Source organism: Plectropomus leopardus, chromosome 15 (genome assembly GCF_026936395.1).
Source record: "Plectropomus leopardus strain MGB_pleo_1.0 chromosome 15, ASM2693639v1, whole genome shotgun sequence".
Lineage (NCBI taxonomy): Eukaryota > Metazoa > Chordata > Actinopteri > Perciformes > Serranidae > Plectropomus > Plectropomus leopardus.
The window spans coordinates 33,835,570-33,861,782 of NC_142190.1; the positions used below are offsets into that span (position 1 = coordinate 33,835,570).

At 41.0% G+C, this 26,213-nt stretch overlaps 1 protein-coding gene across 3 annotated transcripts; it reads right to left on the reverse strand.

Annotated features, from left to right (window-relative positions):
• Positions 1–1,136: 1,136 nt before the first annotated feature.
• On the reverse strand, positions 1,137–25,353 carry riox2 (ribosomal oxygenase 2). 3 transcript variants are annotated; one of them, XM_088088510.1, is made up of 11 exons: positions 25,038–25,337; positions 23,510–23,951; positions 18,676–18,795; positions 15,108–15,236; positions 14,109–14,212; positions 13,162–13,264; positions 12,212–12,377; positions 11,961–12,049; positions 10,746–10,856; positions 1,648–1,832; positions 1,137–1,391 (listed from the first exon to the last, which is right to left on the reverse strand). In XM_088088510.1, the coding sequence occupies exons 2-10, from the start codon at positions 23,936–23,938 to the stop codon at positions 1,680–1,682; spliced, it is 1,404 nt and encodes a 467-aa protein (XP_087944636.1). In that variant the 5' UTR covers positions 23,939–23,951; positions 25,038–25,337; the 3' UTR covers positions 1,137–1,391; positions 1,648–1,679. The 3 variants fall into 3 exon arrangements, with proteins under 3 accessions (XP_087944636.1, XP_087944635.1, XP_087944637.1); XM_088088509.1 differs by lacking the exon at positions 1,137–1,391 and having other exon boundaries at positions 1,612–1,832; positions 25,038–25,336; XM_088088511.1 differs by lacking the exons at positions 1,137–1,391; positions 18,676–18,795 and having other exon boundaries at positions 1,612–1,832; positions 25,038–25,353.
• Between the last annotated feature and the right edge of the window lie 860 nt (positions 25,354–26,213).

Here is a 26,213-nt window from a genome sequence, read left to right on the forward strand (position 1 = left end):
ACTAGACACAGCAGACTTTTTAGTTTCAGGAATGATGATAGTTGTCTTGAGGCAGGAGGGAACAGTCTCTTGTGAGAATGACATGTTAAAAATGTCAGTTATAACATTAACAAGCTGATCAGCACAAGTTTTTAGTACACGTCCAGGAATGTTGTCAGGGCTGGCGGACTTGTTTATATTGACTCTCAGAAGGAATTTTCTCACATCTGCTGTGGTCACTGATTGGCTGGTCCTCTGGAGGCGTAATAGACTTTACAGCTGAGTCCTTATTGAGGAGGTCAAAGCCAGTGTAAAAGGTGTTAAGTCACATTAAGATATTTGATTACATGTACAAGCAGCTCTTTCTGTTATAATATATTGTGTGTTGATTGCAGTTGTTTCTCATGATACACACACGTTACTGCCTAATTATGCCACAGTCAGCAGGTCCGTTTGATGTAGTGTGGCATGAATATGTGTTTTAGCGTGCCTAATAATGCTGTAGCTGCCTTTGTGTAAAGTTGACTAATTTTCTAGTTTTACCATTATTTGTGTCGGTGTTTACCATGTAGTGATTATTCAGTGTCACTACTATTCAGGTTAATTGATGTACGCACTAGTTGTAAGCCTAGTTGTTTACTGCTGTTATTATTAACCTGTTATTGTGGGTATTGTTAATCCTTTGTATATTCTCATTTACTGTGTTTCAGACCACACACCTTATCTTGTACACCTACTGGGTCTACTGTACTGCTGTGCTGTATTGTGTAGCATTCAGTCACTAAACGGTCAAACTTCATCCTGTCTCCTGTCTGGTGTGTTCTGACCGACACCCCAGGGTGAGGCCTATACTTAATATTCCTTAATCAGCAACCCTTTCAGAGGAAACCTATTCTTCAAACACAATCCCTTGGTTTGTTTGTCCCATATGTCCTCCCTTTTCAGACACTGAGTGCAGAGGTGTTGTTGAGTGTTGACTCTTCGCAGATGGAAATCTGAAAAACCTGAACCCCTCTCCCTCTTCTACTCTGGACTTGCTTTCAGCATCTCAGCTCTGTGGAACTGAACTGACAGCAGGATACTTGACTGTAATAGCTGATTGTTAGGATGGACATTTGCCCCTGCACATTGGTCAGAACGCATTTGACAGGACTTCACTGCACTTTATTTCCTTATGTTGAATGCACTACAAGGCACAGAGCATTTATTCACAATAAGGAACTACATTTGGTAACCCGTGGTTCTGTAAACAGAAATAAAGGCACACTTCACCCAACAAAAGACAAAGGGAAAATAATCACTGCACTTACTTTCACATGGATGCACATGAACACAAATAAAATCCAGGGATTGATGAGATAAAGTACAATCAGAAGTTGGAAAATCTTTGTCCGCGTTGCTTGTACGCCTTCCTATAACAGAAGAATCCCACAATGCTTAGTGGCTATGATGTCATCATAGAGGCAGGTCAACTGAATGTGTCGCTCTCCATAGCGCAGCATTATGGAACATGTATTTTAATTAACATAAAATTGCTAAGGGGACGAGCTCCATCTGCTGTGCGGGAGGTGTGGCAGCTTTATTCAGGAGCCAGAAAAAAAACAACACACAAAAAGACAAAGACAACTGTAATGGTATTCAGAAATATGAACTGTTGTGATTTAATACCTCACTTCAGTGACATTTGAAACAGCGGTGTGCTATAGAACAGCCAGTAGGCTCTCACTCCACAGAGCCAGGACCAGGCTGAGTTTGTCCTCCTGTGAGGGCAGCTGGAGCTCCTCTACAGCCAGCTGCTCTGCCTGCTGCAGCTGCTGCAGGGCCTGGAGGTGGGACAGAGGGAACTGCAGACCCTGCACAGACAAACAGCAGGAGACATTCTCAACACATACATATTAGCACATTTTTACTCCCTCACAGGTTAAAGTTAACGATCTATGACTTGCTTTATCCACACATAAGACTTATTTCTCTCAAATTTTGGTTGCAAATTTGTTAAAATACACATTAGTGAGAAGATGATCTGTGCACCTGACAGGTGTGGCCGATTAAACGGCATTATTACTACACAGGTGTGCTCTGCGATGGTAACAATAAAAGGACAGTCTAAATGTGCAGTTTGACCACATGCCACACATGGAGCATGTCATAAACATGCTGACTGCAGGACTGTCCACCAGAGTTGCTGCTTCTGAGCTGAATGCTCATTTCACTACCGTCAGCTGTCTCTCCACTGTCGTCTGTCAATTTGGCAGTTGTAGTGGACTGCCTTGGTGTGGTCTTTACATTTTCCCTCTGGGGAACTCCTCAACTTTCCCTGTACAAATGGGGGACATGACAAGAGAAACTGTTTTATGAACCCAGAGGAGTTAACAGAGGGTTCTAAATTTTACTTTGTTGAAACTCCCCAGTTAACATCTGCAAACAGGTTCTGCTTTTAAGTCACAAAAAGTGTCAGCCTTTGACACACTGAGGTCATTCGGACCTACAAGAACAATCGTTTGTCTCCTGTCTTTGACACATGGACTGAAGTTTGGTGTAGAGGAATGGAGACACATTCCTACCAAGAATTTGAGAAGGGCCCACAAGATTAAATGATGATCCTCATTCTGAAATTTAATCCTCTCTCTCTCTCTCTCTTTGTTGTCTCAGTCCACACATACACTGACAAACACATGTTGTCCTCTTCCCCCCTGCTGAGATGACAGAGGCAAGACATGTTGAAAACTCATTCTACATTCTTTTGTTAGGACCAGCATTTAACATGACCACTTGGACAAAATTGTGAATTAAGGTAAACCTAGTTCCCTAATCTTTCTCCTAGTATGTCAAAGTTCATCTCTGTGTTTTAACGAGTAAGTAGAACCAACTCCCATTTCTTTATGATTTAATTTGAGGGAGTTAGGTAAAAATTATATTTTATTCCCTTTTTGTGATGGAGCCATACTGCCACCTAGTGGCCTTACTTATGCGTAATTTAGTAATCAACTTTATAGCTTTATGGTGTTTTGCATTTATTGTATTTTGTTAAACGGTAATCCCATATCTAAGTAATTACTAAATTCTTTATAGTCCATTGGATAACGCTATGTTATGTGTGATTACTTAATAAGGTCAAACCAAGGATCTTCAAAGCTGTGTGTTACATTCATAGTTGCCTTTAGGTCTCCTAGCATGTGCTTGTAATTACTGCAATAGGACCATAGTTGAGATACGATACATGACTTTATATGTAACGGGTCAAATTGAGTAATTCATCACAATGTAGCTACGAGAAATAAATGTCTCCTAAATCACGTTCAGTCCTCTAAAACTAAACACCAGCTGTGCGGTCGCTCGGCACGAAGGTTTACTACCCCGCCTTCCATTCGCACCCCAAAATTCATAGATTAAAACTTTCTGAGCTCTCAGCTCAGGGCTTCTTTATACTTTCCCTTTCACTGTGGCACTTCTCGTGTATCCTCGCTCGCACCTTTTTCTTTTCGGAAATTTTACAATAATAATTTAAAGTGACTTTGTCAGACCAACAGGACTACTTTTGATTATTTCTGAAGTTTTAATTGAGAAGGACACTCCGCGATTCGCCGTCAAGTCTGTCACAGATCTAGAAGCAACAACTGCTGCACAAACTATCAGCATCCGTTGCCTGCCCTTAAAAACATTGTTTAAAGACTTTTACCGGTTCGCCGAGGCGAACACCGAGGCCAGTTAAAGACCGCCGCACACGGTCTCCACCTGCCTGGCCACCGCCACCTTTCAGCGGGTCACCTTGTCTGGAAGACGTGCAGCAGCTCTCCACTGGAGTGAAGCAATGACCTGGACCTCCCCGGAGAAATCTAATCAAGTCGGCAAAAGTAGGCAGAATAACATCTTCTATTGATCAGAGTTGATGTCGTATAGCGAAGCTTTAATGCCAGATTTCTAAATTCTAATTCACCATTCAGTGTGTATCCACGCTTTAGACCAGGCATGTCAAACTGGTCCACAGGGGGGCCGGTGTGGCTGCAGGTTTTTGTGCCAACCAACCAAGAGCACACAGTTTGACCAATCAACTGTCTGAAGACAGAGATCAGTTGATTAAATGAGTCAAGTCTGGTGTGCTGCTACTTGGTTGGAAACAAAACCTGCAGCCACACCGGCCCCCCTGTGGACCGGTTTGACATGCCTGCTTTAGACTGTCACATATTTTCTACCCGCTATTCATTTACATAACCTGAACACACATCATTTAGGTTCCCTTTCATTTGTTCACGGTCCTTACTGTCATACTACTTCCTCTATTTACTCATCATTTTATTAGCCTAAATAAAATATTTCATTTATCGCCAAGTCGTTGTCTGTGGATATTATTTCATGAGAGAAACAAGACCAATGTATACAGGATAAACGGTACAGATTGTGAGTTTGAATAAAGTGATGACATGTTTCAAAACTGTTATAATTGAAAATTTAATTTTCTCCTAAATGGAGAATGATGCCCCTTTTACTTCAACAAGTGCAAAATCCAAATTCTGATGTAGTTATTAATAACCGCTACACAGCACATCCAACTAACCTTACAACCACAGACCACTGTTATCCTGCAGATTTGCAGCCATTAGAAAGGTCTGGGCCAACACTCCACAGACCATAATCAACAACCTGGAATTCTGGAAGCAGAGCTTACTGTGGACTGTAAACACAGAGAGCTGCTGCAGATGGACTTTGTTACAACACAACCTCAGGATCTTTCTCCATCAGAAGGTGGCAGCACTTCACAATTTACTGGTTGTGAGTTGTTTCATTTATTTTCCCATATTTAGTGTAATTTGATCTGATGGTTTGGGCACAGCAGTCATCTATGGTGTCTCTGTGCTTTATTTGACAGTGATGTTATGTAATCCTCTGATGCAAACACAAGCTCCAAAAAATAGGGTGAAATATTATTTTCCCCAAAAAAGTCATGCCATGGAGGGTTAATACAGTGTTCACTTAGCATGATACTAATATTTTTAGGTAGGCCTTTCTTACAGTAGCTAACATATGTTTAGTTGCCCATGGTTCTGTAGAGCATGGCAATGCTGCTTTAGAATGGTAGTTCTGTCTGTGTCTACAAACCAACTGTCAGTTGCTGTATGTAATACACTGACTGTACAGAAGTGTCTCCTTCAGCCCCACTTCAAATCCCAAACTATCACTTTAATGGGTGAATCAACAGTGCAGTGCTATTCTACATTAGTCTATCGTGGGATGGTGAGACAGTGCCTGGATGTGTTTATGACATTTCATACTTATGAATGCACAGCAGCAGGCCGGTGTTACATCTTCAGCAGTCAACTGACACTGTGTTTTTCTCAGTGAGTTTATACAGCTGAGTGACAAACCAGAGAATTACAATGTGACACTGGGCTTCATGATCTCCTTCCTTCTCCCTCTCTCCCCTGCTCTCGCTCTCTTTCACAATAGCTATAAATTAAAGATTGACTACAAGTCATTTTACTTTCACATCCCTTTATTTATCATATTAATAATGATTTTAATGTACACAATGAAGGTAAGTTAAATTAAATGTTTTATGTGTAAAAGATAGCATTTGGTCTCAGATGCATGTGGAGTGGATGTACATTTGGTGGGTATTCATGTGTGATTGAAACAGGGGGTTTTGCATAGAGCCCCAAAAAGCTATTTATGGCCCTGCTGGCTTGTGTGTCCACTTGACAAGATGCAGCTGTCATGGGAAGAGATGCAGGATGTGGACAAGGACAAGAGCTGATGGAGAGATCTCACTGCAGCCTGATGTCCCACAGGGGACGGACACCAGTAAGTGAGTTTTAACTCCTCCTAGTTAATGTACCACGAATGTTGTCAGCTCTCTCCCCGTGAATTTAAATGTCGGCTGCTGACTCTTTAGCTAGTGTTAACCTTTACATCACAGTTTCCATCAGTCCAATTAGGGGTGGCCAATCAGGAAAAAATATCATATTCCGATTTTTTAAGGCAGGATCACCTTCAGGGACTTATCACAAGTACACTGAGGACATATTTTAGGGATATTTCATATTAAATTAAGAGAAAGGTTGAAAATAAGAAAATGTGCCTGTGTCCCCAGGCCCCCAAATCACTATGTCTGTCCCTGGTAATAATAATGAGCGCTCAGTGTGAGCTGCTGAATGAGACACGGAGCCATATGCTCTAAATACTTCCATCTGACTGAACCTGAAACTAACACAATGTAGTCTGTAGAAATCTAAAGAAGTCACTTTCCACCTCTGAATATTAGTCTGTTGGTTCATTCAGACACTTTGGTGCTTTGAGGAGAAGCTCCGCTCTGTTTGTCTCTAACTGGTCAGGTGATCAGTTGTTTGATCCGTGATAATGAAACGCAGCTCAGTTGTCAAACAATCGGCTGTATTCTACAGTCAGTCCTTCACTGCAGGCTTCACTGTTTTCCTTTAGTCCCTAGGTAACTGTGGTTTAAAAACATTGTAGAAATACATTTAAACAGGGTAATAACTTAGAAGGTAGATTTATTAGGGCCCGAGCACCGAATGGTGCGAGGACCCTATTGTAATTGTAAGGATTATTATTATTATTATTATTATTATTATTACAGCAAATGAATTGCATTTTGAAGCCTTTATCATATTCCAAAACTCATAAAAATTTGCAAAGTTATCAGGACTGGTGACAAATTTCATATTTTAGTGGTTTAGTGGTTTAGTGGTGTGAAAAAATGACTCAGTAGCACCACCTATAAAATTTCAACAGCACAGCCCCTAGGCTGTGTTTGACCTAGAGTTATGAAAATTGGTAGGTTTATGCAGCATCACAAGACAAACAAAAAAGTCAGTTGGAGCCATACTCTAATCCCAACAAGAAGTCGGCCATTTTAAATTGAAAAATAATTTGTCGGCAATTTTCTGATGTTTTCCAGATCTAACTAGTCCTGCAGTTTTCATTGGCTTGAATTCAAAATGTATAAATCCTATCTTCTGGTGGGGGCAAGTTTAGTTTGTGACCCGTTTTTGATTTCGTTTAACGGTGTGGAAGTTATGGGGCGAGAAATTTTAATGTGTTGTGGCCAAACAGGAAGGAGTTTTTATCTCAGTTGTACATGATCCAATCTGCATGAAACTTTACATGTTTGATGACAGTCCTGCCCTGAACACATCTATATGACAATTTTAAGTGATAGTGAGAGCGCCACCTACTGGTGCAGGAAATACAAAGTTTTACACTAATGCCCCGTTTACACGTACACGGTTATTTTTAGAAATGTAGAAAAATATTCCTGCGTTTGCACCCTTCGTTTACATGCAAACAGAGAATTCGCCTCTGAAAATGATGCTTTTTAAAAACTCCGGCCAGGGTGGAGATCTTGGAAAACGCCGGTTGCGTGTAAACGGAGCAAAACGGAGAAAATGCAGGCAGTAGGCGTCACAGTATGCGACAAAACTTGCACTCGCGTCAAAAGTGCGACCTATGTTTACATGTTGCTATGGTAACCATGGATCCCCTCAGAGTAGCAGCCGTATTTATGTTGGTGCAAGACCTCTTCTCATGCTTACATTTACAACTACAGCTGATTTATTACATGGAGGAGCAGAGACGGATGAGTGTTCGGAGGACAGCAATTTTGCAACAACTTCTCCTCCCTGCACACGAATGATGATCCCGGCGCCATTTTTCTGTAAACAAGAAAGAGGAAGTGACTCGTTGCTGTTGTTGCTATTTTCGGGATTCTGATTGGCTAACGTGGGCTTCAGCTTCTCGTTACACTGCCACCTACAGTTTTGGAATGTCCTGGCAGCACACATACACGGGTTCGTGTAAACGCAAAGTTTTCTGAAAACGGATACGTGTGCACGGAATTATTTTTGAAATGATCTCGAAATTGTGTCAAAATCATTAAGTTATTGGTGATGATGCAACATGAATATTGTGCGTTTTCGTTGAATGGCGTTTCCATGACACCACGGCGAATTTCAATGTTGCGACATGACATCAAAAACTGTCATAACTTGACCCCAGATGGTCAGATCTTAACAAAATTTCACACATTTGATGAGAGTCCAAGCCTGAAGACACCTGCAGTGAAATTCTGAATCACAGTCATAGCGCCACCTAGTGGTCATAGGAAGTTACTTTTTTTTACACTTGTTTCTGATGTTCCTCCGCGAGCAGGTTAACCCCAGCGACCTCATATTCAGGCATATTACTACAAAGACTTTCATGATACAGTGAAAAAATACTTTTGTGATTACATCACATGCTGTTGCCATGGTAACCCACTATTCAACATAAAATAGAAAGCACTTTATGAGGGGCAAGGCATGCACGAAAATGAACCAATTTTTTTTAGATCCATCAGAAATCCTAAAATGTGATATCTGATATGATTTTTTCAAATTGATGTAACAAAATGACTCTCCAGCGCTCCCAACAAAAATTTCAACGAAGCAGCCCCCACGGACCGTTAAACCTAGAGCAATGAAACTTGGGAAATATGTCTACAAAACCAAGACCTACAAAAAAGCCTCTTGGAGCCATGCCCGAAACCCAACAGGAAGTCTGCCATTTTAATTTTAATTTTCTTTTTTTTTTTAAATTCTAGCCTCCGTTGAAAACCATCTTGTCCTACAGATTTCATCTGATTGACTTCAAACCTGGACACCAGTATTTCCTAAAGTTGCTGATGTTAAATTGCATGCCGTTTCATCAAACGCTGTTGCCATTCTGTGGTGTTCTTCGTCATAAAACAGGAAGTTATGTTTGAGGGGCTAAAGATGCTTAAAAACTCACAAAACATGGCATACACATCAATAATCCTATGATGTGTTATTTGATGTTTTTTTTTTGCTGTGATGTGCCAAAATGTGCTCTGGAGAGCCACCTACTAATTTTCAGCAAAGCAGCCCCCGCGCACCGTTTAACCTAGAGCTACAAAACTTAAGAAACTTATGTAAAAGCCCAAGACTTACAAAAAAGCCTCTTGGAGCCATGACCTAAACACAACAGAAAGTCCACCAATTTTAATTTTATTTAAATTTTTTGGCCAATTTTTGCAATTCCTGCTAGAGTCCGACTGATTTTTCAACACACCCATATTATCACCTGACACAAGCCTTTCACAGAAAAAAATGGAGCAAATCAGCCTCGGCTCATATTTTTTCCAATATGTGCTGATAGAAAAACTCAGTTCACAAACCATATAATGCAGGAAATGATGCTGGGGGTTTTTCGTAAGAGTTGCCTTCTGTAGCTGTCCACTAGATAGAGGTCTTACTCCATTTTTCACTCATTGTTTGACTCTATCACACACACACACACACACACACACACACACACACACACACACACACACACACACACACACAGAGAGAGAGAGAGAGAGAGAGAGAGAGAGAGAGAGAGAGAGAGAGAGAGAGAGAGAGAGAGAGAAAGAAAGTGCTTACTTACTTCATTGTTAATCTACTCTAAACACTGAAGGACACTGACAGAGAGCGCTGCAGAATAGTGGATGGTGGTGCAGTCAGTCAGAGTGTTTTTACAGTAAGCAACATTGAAATATATACTGTTATGTTAAAAAACAATGGCCTCATCTTTCTGCAAATGAACAAGATGATCTAAGGCTCCGGGGTACAGGACGAGAGGACTACCAACCAGCTGACTTTATTGTATTTAGCAATTTTCTAGACCCTCTTTGCAGCGTTATATTTAAGCAGCAACAAAAGACACATTTAGGGACTTATTTAGATTATCAGGAATTAGGAGAAATATACTGGAATTTTTTCCCATGTTTGTTGCTGTGACTTAGCCCACAACAGCGTTGTAAGTGGAAAATCACAATGCACACACACGCAATACACACACACACGGACACACACACACACACACACACACACACACACACACACACACACACACACACACACACACACACACACACACACACACACACACACACACACACCTGCTAAAGTGACTTAGGTCATCTCCAGCCTTAGCACTATATGGAGGAAGTACTAATTCACTGCTGCGCGCAGTGTTGCACTTTTTCAGAGAGACATGGCCGCATCAGTCGGCGTCCAGCGAGTAGCCCTGACGTGCGTGGAGGTGCGAGGGCCCGTTCATTGCTGCTTGCAGCTTTAATTATTATTATATTTAGTTTAAAAAACAAAATTGCATTTGTCTTTGATCCTGCTACATCTTTGGAGTTGAAGGATGAGAGTTGATTAAAATCAGTAGCTACTATGAAGATTCCACCGTGACCAGTGGCCTCACTCAATTCCTGCAGTCCATTAGGCCGGAAGGGACACCAAGTAGGACAATAAGCGAACATGTCACTGCCTGAAAGACTGTTACTGTTCTACTGATTTTATACTTTAAGTTATTTCATATTTTTGTTCTTTTTGCAGGAGAACTGATCCCCATGTATATGATATACATGATGTTATTGTCAGCCATTAAAGTTACTTGATGCACATGCCAGAGACACACAATGTAAGGTTTGAGCCAAAAGACTACACTCAAATACAAACAAATATATGATGGGGTACAGTAAAGAGTTGTGAGCCATTCAGGGTGGGGGTGTGAGGTCACTGTGATAATCATGTGTGCTTTGGTGATACAGTGGATAAGAGAGGCATAAAGCTGTAAGTTTCGAGGCTTCATTGTAAAATGGGCTGCGTGATAAAAGGTGAGGGGGCCAAGCAGGGGGGAGAGGTGTTTTCTAGGTGTCATGTTGACTAAGTGGTCAAGAAATGACCACTGAGTCAGCAACTTACCCTGGAGATGTCCTCCTCCTCCTGTTCATCACAACTTTCACCCATCATGTGGCTCTCCCTCTGGTTCTTTAAAGAATGCAAGACGAAGATTACCAGCTCTGTGGCTTCATCCTGAAAACACACACACACACACACACACACACACACACACACACACACACACACACACACACACACACACACACACACACACACACACACACACACACACACACACACACACACACACACACACACACACACACACACACACAGTGGAGCATGTCACTGAATGAAATCTTTTCTGTTTGTCAGGATATCTGACCAGTATAAAATATACAGAGTGAACTACATGGGATACAATAGGATGGACACAACCTCTTTGTATCATAGCGGCTCCACCCACTCCATGTCTTTTATTGGGTAAATGATTCCAAGTTTACACCTGTGGGCTGAAACCCAGTTGTTTTTATGTGAATTTATGATTTATTTCCCCCAACCTTATTGTGGTGCTGTAATGCAGTCTAAAATTTCAATTTTGGAAAAGCTACGGCCCTCACACTATCAGCCAGACTGACTTGCAATTCAAAAGGCAAGTCCAGCTCATGTGCTCTACAACCTGACTCAGCACATATAGAGACCTGACTCCTGACTCCACAATGGGGTCAAAGGTCATGACCATACAGTTTTCAACCCTAGCCCTTATATGCAGATTCCTCGAGACCCTTTGGATCTTTTGTTGATATTATGGCTTGTCGAAGATGAAATCCTGAAATCCTTTTCATTTGTACTTTGAGAAACATTATCCTTAAAATGTTGGACTGTTTGCCCTGCAGTTTTCCACTAAGTGACCATCCTCGCTCGTGAAAAACTGAGCTTTTTGAGGATGCTGTTTCTTTATCCAAACATTATATTTTAATGTTACTAATTAACCTGCTTACCTGTGGAAAGTTTCAAACAGGTGTTTTTTTTCCACAACTTTCACTGTTTTTTGATGCCTCTGTCCCAACATTTTTGGAACATTTTGTGCATTATATTAACAATTGTACAACTAATTTTCGCACCAATAAAAAAACAAACAAACAAACAAACCAAAAAAACCACACAAAAAAGAGAGAGGAAATCCAACAATGATATTGTTATCAGTCTAAACTACACACCAGGTGTTGCTTTTTATTACAACAATAAAACACTGGAAAACCAAAATAAAAGAAATTTGACTAGTGATGGACTTACTGTTCTCTCTAGGCTGGGCTCCACTGTTATCACCATATAGTCTTTAAACTTCAAACATACCATATCCTCCAAGGCAGGAATCTTCCCAGCTACAAGACACAGACACAGACACAGACACACACACACACACACACACACACACATTCACACTTAAATGCACGTATGCACAAAATGGCAAAGTGACTTCTATTAATGTGCACATATAATAACCTGCACATGTTTGAACACAAAATAATCCCAAAGAGGCTCACATGGGGTCAGCAGCTCCAGCTGGGTGTACGGTGGCAGTCTGTTCATGATGAAGTCTCTCTTCATGTGAGTGGAGCGCACTTCCTGCATCCCTCTTTCCATTTCATCAGCCAGAGATCTGAGGCTAGCAGCCAGCTGCCTGCTGGTATCCAGGCCTTTACTGTGACCCTACACACAAACACACAAACACACACACACACACACACACACACACACACACACACACACACACACACACACACACACACACACACACACACACACACACACACAAACCCAAACAGTCAGTGTGAATGCTTGTTGCTGAAGATGTGTATAAAAGTTCATATGACGTTCTCCTCAGTGTGCAGGAGCTTGCAGGTCTGTATGTGTCCACCAACTTAAGTCATAAAAATGTCTGTTTGCATCACTAGTTAAGATGTGTAAAGGTGAGTACAACTTTAAGACAAGACAACTTAAGACTTAAGACAACTTCCCAAAATCACAATGTGCTGCCTGATTTGCATCAACTACCTCAGCTGCTTCAGTCGACCAACCTCCACATAAGTGAGGTGATTCGGAGGCAAATCCAAAACATGGACAAGCTTCCAGCAAAAACAGCCTTGAGATTGTGTTTTCTTCACGACTGTATCATCTTTTTGGTGGCACATCACATCATACACACACACATTCATATAGTGGCAAAGGTACCATGCGAGGTGCCACCTGCTCATCAGGAGTGGTAACCAATCATACGCACACTCACACGCCGACCTTCTGATCATTTGATGAGCACTCTACCTCCTGAGCTACAGCTAAACACAAGGCATTCAAATACAAGGGCAGCTTATCAAAACATGGCTCTGCATTGTCAAAAACTCCAAAGGGTATCTTTACTTCAGCCATTCTGACTACAGTATGGATAAAGTATGATTTTTAGTTGTGTCACAGTAATCCACACAAACAGTCTTACCAGTAGGAGTCTCCTGGGCATCCCCTGTCTCAGGCTGACTTCAGTCTTGCTGTGGTCACACAGCAAGCTGGGAAACGTGTCCAGCAGCAAATCTCCCCATGACCTGAAGTAAGGACAGTTAAAGAGGACAGGTGAAGAGAGCATTAGAAAAGGTCTTAATCATCACAGAGAGACACATTTCCAACAACTGCCTAGAGTATATTTTCACACTACCAAACACCTGCTCTCCAGGTGTGTTTAACCACAAACACAGGTGCACCAGCACAGTGAAAAGCTGACTACATTTTCAGTAAAACCTTTTTAAATCTTTGCTAGAAATGATCATCCAGTAATGTTGCATATTCTACTGACTTTACAGTTCTGGACAGGAGAGTCTCCTCTGTTTGAATGTTGTAACCTCTGTTCTACCTCACACAGGCTCTGCCCTAAACTGGATATATACTATGTATGTATATATATATATATATATATATATATATATATACACACACACACCTGTGTATATATATATATGTATATATATATATATATATATCTTTTAAAAATTATTCAGTTGTCTTTGCCTGGTACTGTGGCAAAACCAAGTAACGAGAGTAACCAATCTAACTGGAGATTAGAAATCAAATACTCAGAGCAAAGAGTTAGTGTGTCTGAACAGGAGGCATTTCAGCTGCTTTTCACAGTGGAACAAACACACTCCAAATTTCAACAGTTCAGCTGTCTACACAGGTTGTATAACAGGACGTGATTCACTTGTGCTGTACGTACAAAACAGTTACCAAAAACGTGATCCAAAGTGCATTTTTACACTATTTCTTCTGTTTCACATGCAGTATTACAGTGATTGTATGTTGGCCTTTGAACGCTGCACAAACATGTTACATGTACTCCAAACTGTTAAGACACGGTGTTAAAGTAAAGGCTTCAGAGAGGACGAGATGTCTTACATTCTCTGGTAGGTGCTGAGGGTCAGGTGGGTGGAGTGCTCTGTTCCTGCTGGTGTGTCGGCTTGATGAATGGTTCCTCTGGGAAAGTACAGAAGATCTCCTGCCTGTGGAGGGAAACAAAATACATACAGAAAACAAAAATATATTTGTCTCATGTTTTGTTTACAGCTTTGTGTATAAATATACATACTGTATATACATGTACTTTTATCTATCCATCCGTCCATCCATCCACCCAGCTGTCAGCATTGACATGCAATCACGATGTCATTAAGGTCCATGCATTATGCTTTTTGTGTGTGTGTGTGTGTGTGTGTGTGTGTGTGTGTGTGTGTGTGTGTTAATTGCCGACCGACATTCCCGTCTTTAAGAGGCTGTACTGGGCGGAGTTTCAAAGCTACAGTGATTAATACGGATCATTTTTGGGGATGAAAAATGGCCATTTCACAGGGGTCCCTTGACCTCTGACCTCAAGATTTCTGAATGAAAAAGGGTGGGGTACCCATGAGTCTCCCTTTTACAGACACACCCACTCCATGCTCATCTCATGTAGTTTTTTCCCTGCCATTCGACTCCTAATCAAGACAATCTGGTAAGAATTGCTCTACACACACACACACACACACACACACACACACACACACACACACACACACACACACACACACACACACACACACACACACACACACACACCTATTCAGACGAGTATCCAGTCGTTATGTCACTAATCAGCAGCTTCATATGCCACACCTGTCAGGTGGATGGAATATCATGGCACAGGTGTATGTGCTCACTGCAACAGACTAATGAATTTACACGCAAAATTTGAGAAAGAAATAAGAAATAGATATCTGAGAAATAAGCATAAAAATAAGCTTTAAAAAGTCTTCAATCTTTTAAATGAACGGGAACCTGTCAAAAAAAATGTAAAATATAAATAATAAATGTAATAAATGTTTGTTGAGCTCTATCCACAGTGTAGTGTGGGTGCTGTACCTTCAGTATGATATCATGGGTTGGGCTGCCGATCCTCTCTTCTGACTCCAAGCTGTACTCTGCTGCCAGTGGAACAGTGGGAGTGTAGAGACGCCAATGTTTCTGTCCCTCCAGCTGCAGAATAAATACCTGAGAAAAGAACACCCTATTAGCACAAGGACCAAATGCATGTATCTCACACAGGCTCTGCCCTCTGTTGAACTCTGGGTAATACTGTCTTCACCAGCGGTGGCTCCCTACTGCAGGAGCCTCAGCAGTTCCTCTGCACAGATCATGCAAAGCGCAGTTGAGAAAGGAGAAAAGTGGTACAGAGCTCTTATCTGGCATATGAATGAAACTAAATGGGACACTGATAGTTACTGAAACAATCATGTGCTCATCTTTTGAGCCCTGAAGGGTTAGGTCATAGCTCCACCCTGGTCCACTACATAGCTTCAAGGATGGCGATATCATATCCTTTATCACTGAGTAGGGATGCGGATCGCAAAATCGCTAATGTATGAGCTTACGCTACTGCTGTCGAATCCCGTGGGTCCTATAACGTAACATTACATCTCGAGTCACGTCACGTTATTTAAATCCAATCACTGGTCTGCATACACTGATTGTCCAAGAAAGTTATTGAGTACAATTGTAGTGGATAATGAGGACAACTCGTGATAAGAAGATATTCAAATGCCTACCCGAAACTGAGCTCCTGTAAAGACTCAAGGAGACATCAGGAGATCTCTACATCAAACCGACAATTTATGTCTTTTTTGCACAACCAGCACGTGACACACATCCGCACATCTCCAGACTGTTAATGATCTGCCAAATAATTATTTGGGTTTCTCATAAGAGTGTGGTATTGATCAGCAGAGGAGAGCTTCATGGTTTCAAATATTGAAGATTTGAAGGCCTGTAGTGAACTTTTTAACACTTTAGAAAGAAATTAGATCCAGACAGTTAAAACAGTAGAAGTTATAGAAGGGAGGAGTGTATTTTTCCCGCTTTGACGGTCAAGCACCACATCCCTTTTTTTCACAGGAGTTATAACCCCAGTGAAGTTGAAGGACTTGGGTCTTTTTTGGCGCTTTTGGCTCTTTGGGCTTTTGCCGGAGGAGGGGGGGCGCCTGCTTGTGCTGCAGCCCTGAGATGCTGTGAGCTGCTGTTTATCTACCTTGAAAGAGAGAACTTTTGGAACAGCCCGTGCTTCACGTGTTCTAAATGACGATTTAGAACCAGAGGACTTTGCTCAAGGGAGCCTGTGAGATAAAGAGAGACTTTGAATGAGACGAAGCCTGATAAGCTGTTATCGTGATCTCATCTCAGCTACATGAGGTGTCACAAGGTGACCCAGCTGTTCATGGAGAGTTTGGACCGTTCAAACCGACCGAAGCCAGCCACCGGAGCTGCACGAGTGTAACTGAGCTGCCCGTCCAGTGTACTCACAAAGGCCACACTGCAACTATCCAGAGCGAACCGGTTCCCTGGCATTGAGACTTATGAGGAAGGTGAAACGATCTTTGGCTGCAACCACTGGGTCTCCCTGGCAACAGCTTTCATGGTAAACCTATACTATAGAGGGAGGCATCATTAAGGTCCTAAAGGTTTTGTCACCAGATCTGAAGTCGATCAAAGAAGAAAGCATGTAATTTCCATGACATTTCATGTTGCCAGCAGGGGGCGCTATAAGTAACAGTTGTCATGTAGATGTGTTCAGGACAAGACTGTCATCAAAGATGTGAAGTTGTACTTCCTCGTTAATGGCGAGACATGGAAATGTGTGGCTCAGCAACGGCCACACGTGACGAAAACTCCCAAATGTAATAACTTTTGATGTCCAGGGCCTTCTGAGAGGATGTTTAAATTTTGAAGTCAATCGGATGAAATCTGTAGGAGAACGCTAAATTACGACCCATGAAAATGGTCTAAAATTTGTCAAAATTGCACATTCAATTCAAAATGGCTGACTTCCTTTTGGGTTTAGGGTATGGGTCCAGGAGGCTTTTTGGTACGTCTTGGGGTGTTACAAAAGCCTCCCCAGTTTTGTAGCTCTAGGTAATATATACCACAGGGGCTGATTCTTTGAAATCTGTAAGGGGCGCTACAGAGCCATTTTGGCACATCAGTGCAAAAAAAAAAATCATATCAGATATCACATTTTAGGACTTCTGATGTGTGTGCCAAGTTTGGTGAGTTTTGGTGTATGCCTTGCCTCTCAAAAAGTGCTTCCAGTTTTATGGCACTTAATGAGTAACTTTGGCAACAGCGTTTGATGAAAACTCAAAAGTGTAATTTCTGTGCATCATGAAGGTCTTGACAGTATTTTAATTGAATATGAGGTTAATTGAGTTAACCTGCTACAGGGTAAAAATCAAAGAGTAAAAAGGTAACTTCCTGCTACCAATAGGTGGTGCTATGACTATGATTCAAAATTGCACTGCAGATGTCTTCAGGCGTAGACTCTTATCAAATTTGTTACATTTTTTAAAGATCTGACTAACTAACAGTTTTTGATGTCATGTCGAAACATCGAAATTGTCCACCCCACCACGGTGACACCTTTTAACCAAAACTCACAATATTCATTTTCAAGCATCATCAACGTCTTAATGATTTTTTGAGACCATTTTGAGATCAATCGAGTCAACCTGCTAGGAGCTAGACGTCTTAAGTGTAAAACTTTGCTTTTCCAGTGCCAATAGGTGGCGCTCTCATTATCGCTTAAAATTGTAATATACTGTAGATGTGATCAGGGTAGGACTCCTATCACACATGTGAAGTTTGGGTCATATTGGACCATTTACAGCAGAGTTGCATACCATTTCCTGTTTACTTCCTGGTTCATGGCAGAGCATGCAAATTAGATGCCTCATTCAGATCACACGGTGTGATGAAAACTCATGATTTAAATAACTTTTGCTGTCAAAGGTCTTATGAAGGTAGTCATAACATTTGAAGTCAATCTGATGAAAGCTTTAGGGAAAGTTCGAAAAAATTTATGACCCCTAAAAATAAATATATAAATACACCAAAATTACAACTTCACATCAAAATGGCTGACTTCCTGTTGGTTTTACGGTATGGCCCCAGGAGACTTTTTTATAGGTACTGGGGTGTTGCACAGGCCTCCAAAGTTTCACAGCTCTAGGTAAAACATGCTGCGGGGGCTGCTTCGTTGAAAATCAGTAGGGAGCGCAACTGATACATTTCCTCCCACCCATGCACGAGACCATTAAAAATATCAAATCTTTCACCAGACCTGATAAGTCTGCAATGTTTTATGACTTTTTGAATATGTTAAAGCCCTAAAACTGCAACTCATTTGAGAGAAAAATACTACTACTACTACTACTACTACTACTACTAATAATAATAATAATAATAATAATAATAATAATAATAATTCCTTTAGTTTCAAGAGGGTCCTCGCACCATTCAGTGCTCGGGCCATAATTAACAATCCCCACCCCTATTAAAGGGTTTAGTCATACATATTTAATTAACTGTGGAAAAAGAGTGTGCTATAGATATGGAGGGGCTCAGCCTGCTGATAAGTCCAGTCACAGGTTCAGTGTTGTACCTCAACATCATCGTAGTGAGGTGGAAGGCCCTGGGACTCCTGTGGTGTGATGTAGACATTAGAGCCCACCAAGGCTCCAAAAAAACACTCCAGCTTCTCCTGGATCTTCCACAGCTCATCCTGACAACACATAACAATAACAACAACAACAACAACAACATCACAACTGTTCCAAACAAATGTTAACTCAACAGTCAGATCTGAGATTTCAGATTCATTTTCATATATATGGTGAACCTTTATGACTACTGAAACTCATCATTTTCCACTTTATCAAAATAATTTGAAGAATACCACAAATCACATAAAAGAAAACCCACAGTGAGTGAGTTGCTGCTGCTGTTGTGTCAATTGGTCTTAAATGGTAACATCAGAGTAGCATGTGGAAACTGCACAGCTGCATTTTAGCAGAACTTTATAACAACCACGCACTTATAAAAGTTGATTTGTAGAGCACCTTTTCATACAGGTTGGTGCAGTTTAAAGTGCTTCAGAGCTGACTAACAAGCCGAAAATAAGACAGAACAAGTGTGGACTACACACTGTACAAAGAGGACTTTCCAATCACATCCAATAATAAGACAGCTAAGTCTACCTCAAATATTTGTCTTTCCCCAAACTTACTAGAACGGGACCCGAACAGACTGATATGACTGCCGCCTGGCATACACTTGGTGCTAAGCCAAAACCGAACAGAATCAGAAAAACAAATGTTGGTATCACAGGAAGAATTACAGCATCGCCAGGCATACAGCTAAGAAACAAACATCAACCACTGTCTAATCTAACTGTGAACGAGCCAGAGAGCAATTTTATAAATGGGAAGCAGGGAATTAAAAATGATCAGATTCACGAAGGGAAACGTGAAATTCGCCGTGGCATACAGAAGAAGCACAAGGCACTCAAGGACAAAGAATCTGTGCCAGAGGTGAGGGCGAGAGATGTCCTGCTTGTGGGAGACGGTGCTATCAGTGCTGTAAACAATGAGAGGATCAACAGTGACATAACTGGACTTCTCTCCCAGGAGCTGTCAAACCACCCTGGAATCAAACAGGTCATCGTGCATGAGGGAGCCGTTGACACCAGGAGAGGAGAATCTGAAGTTTTAAAAAAGGATTTCTTGGAACTTTTTGACAGACTTGACAAGCTGAAAGTTCAGTCATTCATCAGTGGGCCTCTCCCAACGATTGACAGAAGGAGCAGTAAGTTCAGTCGCCTCCTTGCTTTGCTTATGCCTGTGAGTCTCAAGGAAGAAACTTTATTGATAACTTTAACCTGTTTTGGGAACGGCAAAGAATAGATAAGAGGGTGACAGTAAGATCCTCAATCCTAAAAATATGATTCAAATTCCCTGTCAGCAGAGTATCTCAGGCCCTGCTTCAACAAACTTGAAACTAGCTGTACTTAATATCAGATCCTTGGGTAATAAGTCACTTTTAATCAATGATTTTATAACCTTATAAGCTTGATTTTATGTTTTTAACTGAGATTTGGTTGGACAACAAAAATGGAAATGCTGCTCTTATTGAATCCACCCCACCAAGTTTTAGATTTGAGTTTAAAGCACAGCAGAACAAAAAAGGAGGTGGTGTCTGTGCCCTTTTCAGGGACAGATTTCTTTATAAGAAGCTGTCATTTGGTGAGTTTTTATCTTTTGTATATATGTAATTTAAAATGGAAGTGAAATTCTCTCCATGTATCTTATATACAGTTATTTACAGGCCACCAAAATACTCTCCAAATTTCTTGATGATTTTACTGAGATGCTTTCAATTTTTTGCACAGAATTTGACTGTGTAGTCATCACGGGTGATTTTAATATACACGTGGATAATGTCAGTGAGAAAAATGCCATACATCTTTCTGCAATACTTGAAACATTTGATCTTTGTCAACATGTGAGAGAGCCGACACACTCTAGATCTAGTCATCACTAAAGGTGGTAATATTTCAAATGTCACTGTGCTGGATGTTGCTCTTTCACACCATTTCTGTGTATTTTTTTGATTCAGTAAGAATACCAGAACACTTTTCATGGAAGCCAACCAATTTGAAACTGACACAATCTCAAACAATGTTAATGATCTCTTGAACTCCTGCACTTGTGAAACTGCAAATGTAATTGACGCCATTGCTCCTTTTAAGGTGAAATTAATACGTAAACGGCAAAAGGCACCGTGGAGAAACACTCCTTCTGTAACAGTCCAGGAAAGGGAGTGCCGGAAAGCAGAACAAAATGGCACACGTCAAAACTTCACGTTCATTTTGAAATCTATAAAGAAAACATCCGCATTTATAGTTTGACCTTGAGAAGTGCAAGGCAGTCATTTTTCTCTGAGATCATCAACAGAAACAGTAACAATTCACGAGTGTTATTTGATACCATGGACAGATTAACTAACCCTCCTGTTCCAATATCTCCAGAACTAGTTTCCACCAGCAAATGTAAGTTGCAGACTTTTTTAATATCAAGGTTCAAGGCATCAGACTTACAATTAACTCTTCAATGCCAATAATGTGCCGTCACTGCAGACTTCCCAAGGTAACTTACTAAGTATGGGACAATTTAAGGCCATCAGTGACAAATCACTGGAAGAAATTGTCTCCAGTCTCAGTTCCTCCACCTGCTGCCTTGATGTTTTACCCACTAGCTTCCTTAAAACTGTTTTGAGTAGTCTGATAAACAACTCACTCTCACAGTTATTCTGTCTCTCCAATCAGGCACTTTTCCAAATGCTTTGAAAACTGCCGTCATTATGCCTCTCCCAAAGAACAGCAGCCTGGATGCCGCTGTACTGAACAACTATCGGCCGATTTCAAACTTACCATTTTTCAGTGAAGTTATTGAAAAAGTTGTCCACCAGCAACTTAGCAACTTTTTTAAACTAAACAATTGCTATGATAACTTTCAGTCAAGTTTTCGGTCCCATCACATCACTGAGACTGCATTCATAAAGGTAATAAATGACATCCGCCTCACTGGATCTAAGTGCTGCCTTTGACACAGTGGACCGCACATTTTATTAGAAAGACTAGAAAACTGGGTCGGACTCTCTGGCACTGTCCTTTAATGGTTCAAGTCATATCTTCATGACAGGAAGTACTTTGTCTCAATTGGAAACTGTAAGTCAGAGAAGGTGACTTTGACATGTGGGGTCCCACAGGGGTCCATTTTAGGACCCCTCTTGTTTAATCTCTATATGCTTCCATTAGGCCGGATTATGCAAAATAGCAAAGGAGCCTACCATAATCATGGAGATGACACACAAATATACATATCACTTTCACCAGGTGATTATGAACCTGCAGAACATCTGTGTCACTGTATTGAGCAAATCAATGATTGGATGCATCAAAATTTTCTCCAACTCAATAGAGATAAGACCAATATCATTGTCTTTGGGCCATGTAAAGAAAGGCAGAGTGTCCGCTCTCACCTTGAATCCCTCTCTCTCATAACTCAGAGTCAAGCAAAAAACCTCTGGGTTATCCTGGACTCTGATTTAAATTTCCACAGTCACATCAAATCAGTAACTTCATCTGCCTACTATCATTTAAAAAACATTGCCAGAGTCAGAGGAATAATGTCACAGCAAGACCTTGAAAGCCTCACCCACACCTTTATTTCTAGTAGGTAAGATTACTGCAATGGTCTTTTTGTAGGCCTTCCACAACAAGCTGTTCAGCAACTTCAGCTTATTCATAATGCTGCGAGAGTCCTGACAAAAACTAGGACTACATGACCACATTACTCCAGTCCTAAAATCCTTACACTGGCTACCTGTCACTCAGAGAACTGATTTTAAAATCTTACTGCTTGTCTACAAATCAACCTGTGGCTCAGCGCCAAAATATATCTCTGACATGCTTGTGACTTATGAACCCTCAAGGACCCTCAGAACATCAGGGGCCGGCCTACTGAGCGTCCCAAGAATCAGAACTAAACATGGTGAAGCAGCATTTTGTTATTATGCAGCACAAACCTGGAATAAACTCCCAGATAAGGTTCATCAAGCCCAGACTCTGATCACTTTTAAGGCAAAGCTAAAAACATTCATTTTTCACACTGCCTACTCCACCTGCTGACTACCAACTTATTATTAAACTTGATTTTAAATCATTTTAAATGATCTTTTTGTCTTTGCACCTCTTGTCTGCACTTTTTTTTTAGTAATTTAGTAATTGATTTAAACTTTTTATCTTATCTCTTTCTCTTTTATTGTAAATCTGTATCTTTTATTATGTTTTTATATTTAATTACTCTGTATAGCACTTTGAATTGCCCTGTGTATGAAATGTGCTACACAAATAAAGGCAATTGCACAAAAGGCAATTGCCTTGCCTTTTATGCAATGGGAGGAAGTGGAGATGTGTTGTCCATTCTTTAATTTTTAATTTTTATTTTTTACAGCCATTGATGTGGACAGTAAAAACAACAATAAAGACAAGTCAATAATTTAAGACCAACGGAAGCTAGACATAAAAAATTATTAAGTTGTGATTAAACAGATATAGAAAAATAATAACTAAATTCAACACACTAAAAAAACAGCTGCTATGCCTCAATTTCGCACTACGTACCACGAGGTCTGATGAGCAGACAGCCTAATACACAACTGCTAACTTATTATTTTCAAAAGCTTGCTGATGAAATGACCAATTTGACATTACACATAGTCAGATGATCTGTTGTCAATATAAGAATACTTATTAGTGCAGCTTTAGGGAATGTGGTGTACATGAGTAACTAATTGATGGACTAAAATGAGCAGTAGCATCATTTGTCTCAAAGGAAACAGAGTTATGATTTACCCTCTGCTGGAGGCACTCTCACCTTGAACCTCTGTGGCTGGTGGAACTGGATGGTGGCTTTATTCTGGACAAAGCTCTTACTGAGTGCACTATGCTTCACTTGCCCCTGCTTGTTGAGCACTTTCTTCTTGCCACTGATGCAGCGGACAACATTGACATCCCTGTAGTATTCCAGATTGTGGGAGCACAGGTTCTGCAGGTCAGACAGCTGAAACAAAGACTGGTAGTAGGAGGCTGTGCTGGGATCAGACCTCTGGAGATGGAGGGGTTTCTTTTCCCAGTACTCCCTGAAAAACTGCTCCGTACCCATGGGCTGGATGAGGCTCTGAAACAGGCTCTCTGGGCTGTTGAAGCACAGAGGTGATGGGACGTCTCTGCTCTGTTTGGGAGGGGGCTGCTCGTCATCACTGCTTCGTCTCTTTACAGTCTTTGTTTGGCTTTTCTTTGGCATTTTATTCTGAAAACTAACAAAAACAAATTACACAAGTAATGCACAGCCAAATAAGTACATGAAAGAAAACTAGTTCTAAGAATTTATATAAAAAATATAAACAATAAATAAATAAATAGATGTGAAAAGATCACAGAGAGCCGGAGGGGATGTTGTTTGACTCTAACACAACCTATGCTCCAGTCATTTAAACACAACCATCAACATTATTTGTTAACATGGATCTAATGTTGAACGACAGTTGTATGATTTCAGAATTGGTCATTTTCAATACTCGACTATGTCAACTGCAAAACTGCTCAATATGCAAAACTGACTTGAAGCCCTCTACATTTTTCAGTTTGCCATTGTTATTTTTTTTGTTGTTGTTGTTGCTAAAAGCAAAGCAAAAAATTGCTCTGAGTAATTTCTTTAACATTTGTAGTTACTGCACAGAAAAGGAGAGAAAGTGGAAAGAGTTTCCAGTTCTCAGACAATCTCACAACACACACACTGGTCAAAAAGACACAACAGCAGCTCTACTTCCTGAGAACAGTCAGGAAGGCCAACCTGCCAAAACCATGGATGTATTATGAATCAGGCACAGCAGCTGCTGGCGTCTTTTAACCACTGCTTCACTGAGAGCACTGACTCATGGGATCCTGGCGTGGTTCGGCAGCAGCTCTGTGGCTGACAGGAAGGAAGGTCATAATCACAGCAAACACATCACAAACACACGTCCATCTGATCAGGACGACGTCCACAGAAGACGTCCTGCATCCTGAAAGACTTGTCTCACCTCGCCAATCACCTGTTTGAGCCCTTGCCCTCAGGAAAACACTGCAGGTTAATCAACGCACGCACAGACAGACTTATGAACAGCTGTTACCCCAGAGCCATCACCACACTGAACACGGCACCGGAATACCTCTGCCTTCCTGTGTAACACTCATTTCATGTGCAATATTCTCATAGCTATGTGTATGTCAGTGCAGCTGTGTGTGTATGTGTGTGTGTCAGTGTGGCTGAGGCTGTGACAGCTTCACGTGCTCTGTCAGTCCGCGTCACACACAGCATGTCAAGTTTGTGATCGACTTGGACAACTCAACACACTACTGACCTTTTCACCAGCAGCTGAGATGATCCGAACAGTGCTCCACCAGGGATCGATTGTGCTCGACGCCCCACGTGAACCAAGTTGTGTTTCCCGAAATATGTCCGGATTGAAACTCCTGCCGCTGAGTGGTTCCTTTATCTTCTTTGCGTTTTAGGTTTTTTGGCGGATCGCATAGTGGCAACCAGCATTAACGTACAGTTCCGCCACCCACTATGTTGGAGTGTGGGCCACAGTTATTTATCCTGCCCAAAACACAAAAACAAATAATTTTAAACTGTTTTCTTCTTTCCCTCTTGTGAATACTGTGAATACTTTGGGCAGTGTTAAACTACACACTTCACTGATTTCTCTTCTTAACAATGACTACGTGCTCTGAGGGATGCTTGTTCATTGTGTGAAGTGTTTTATTCAGTCCGTATCCCACTCTCAGGCCTGCTGAAATATTCTCCTCTTTGGAGCATGGTTCTCACTTTATGTCACATTGCATAGCCTACAGGTGTCATCCTGTGATTTCAGTATATGCTGCCACTCTTTAATGATGTTTCTTTGGATTATTCCTTTCGCCACAGCTTCGCTGAGTGATATGTCCATAAACTCTTCCTGTTTCAGCTGTTTTACTAGTCATTCTACAGTTTCATTGCCTTTAATCCCTCTGTGAGCTGTGATCCATGTAAGTGTTACATCAATATTCATATTTTTAAATCTGCAGAAGGTTTCACGTATTCTATTCAAAATATCCAGCCTACTGTCAGAGGTAAATGACTAATGACATCAGTGTTGAATGAGTCTGTGCAAAGACGTTTCTACAAATATTTTTAAACCACATTAACTGCTTCTTTAAATTTTTCCTTTATATGGTTGCTGTTCTTCCACCATATCTCTCTGATGAGGCTGTCAATTCTGACTTGTATAAATCTGTCAAATAAAAAATATTTAATCCATTGAGTGGCTTCCAGCTAACCAGGTAGAGTGTGCGCCCCATATGCCTGAGGCTTCTGCAGCGGCCCAGATTTGAGTCCAGCCTGCGGCCCTTTGTTGCATGTCATTCTCCCCTCTCTCTCACACCATTCCTGTCTCTCTTCAACTGTCCTCTGAATAAAGGGAAAATGTCCCCAAAAATAATCTTTAAAAACAAAAAAATCCATTTAAATGTTCTACCTCCCATCCCCATCATATTTA

What these genes read in the sequence shown, in the direction of transcription:
- riox2 (XM_088088510.1), bottom strand. Translation starts at nt 23,938, where the DNA reads ATGCCAAAGAAAAGCCAAACAAAGACTGTAAAGAGACGAAGCAGTGAT. An exon ending in GCTGGAGCTGCTGACCCCAT is followed by an intron (nt 12,050 to 12,211) that starts GTGAGCCTCTTT and finishes TGTGTCTTGTAG; the next exon opens with CTGGGAAGATTCCTGCCTTG. An exon ending in AGGAGGAGGACATCTCCAGG is followed by an intron (nt 1,833 to 10,745) that starts GTAAGTTGCTGA and finishes TTGTCTGTGCAG; the next exon opens with GGTCTGCAGTTCCCTCTGTC.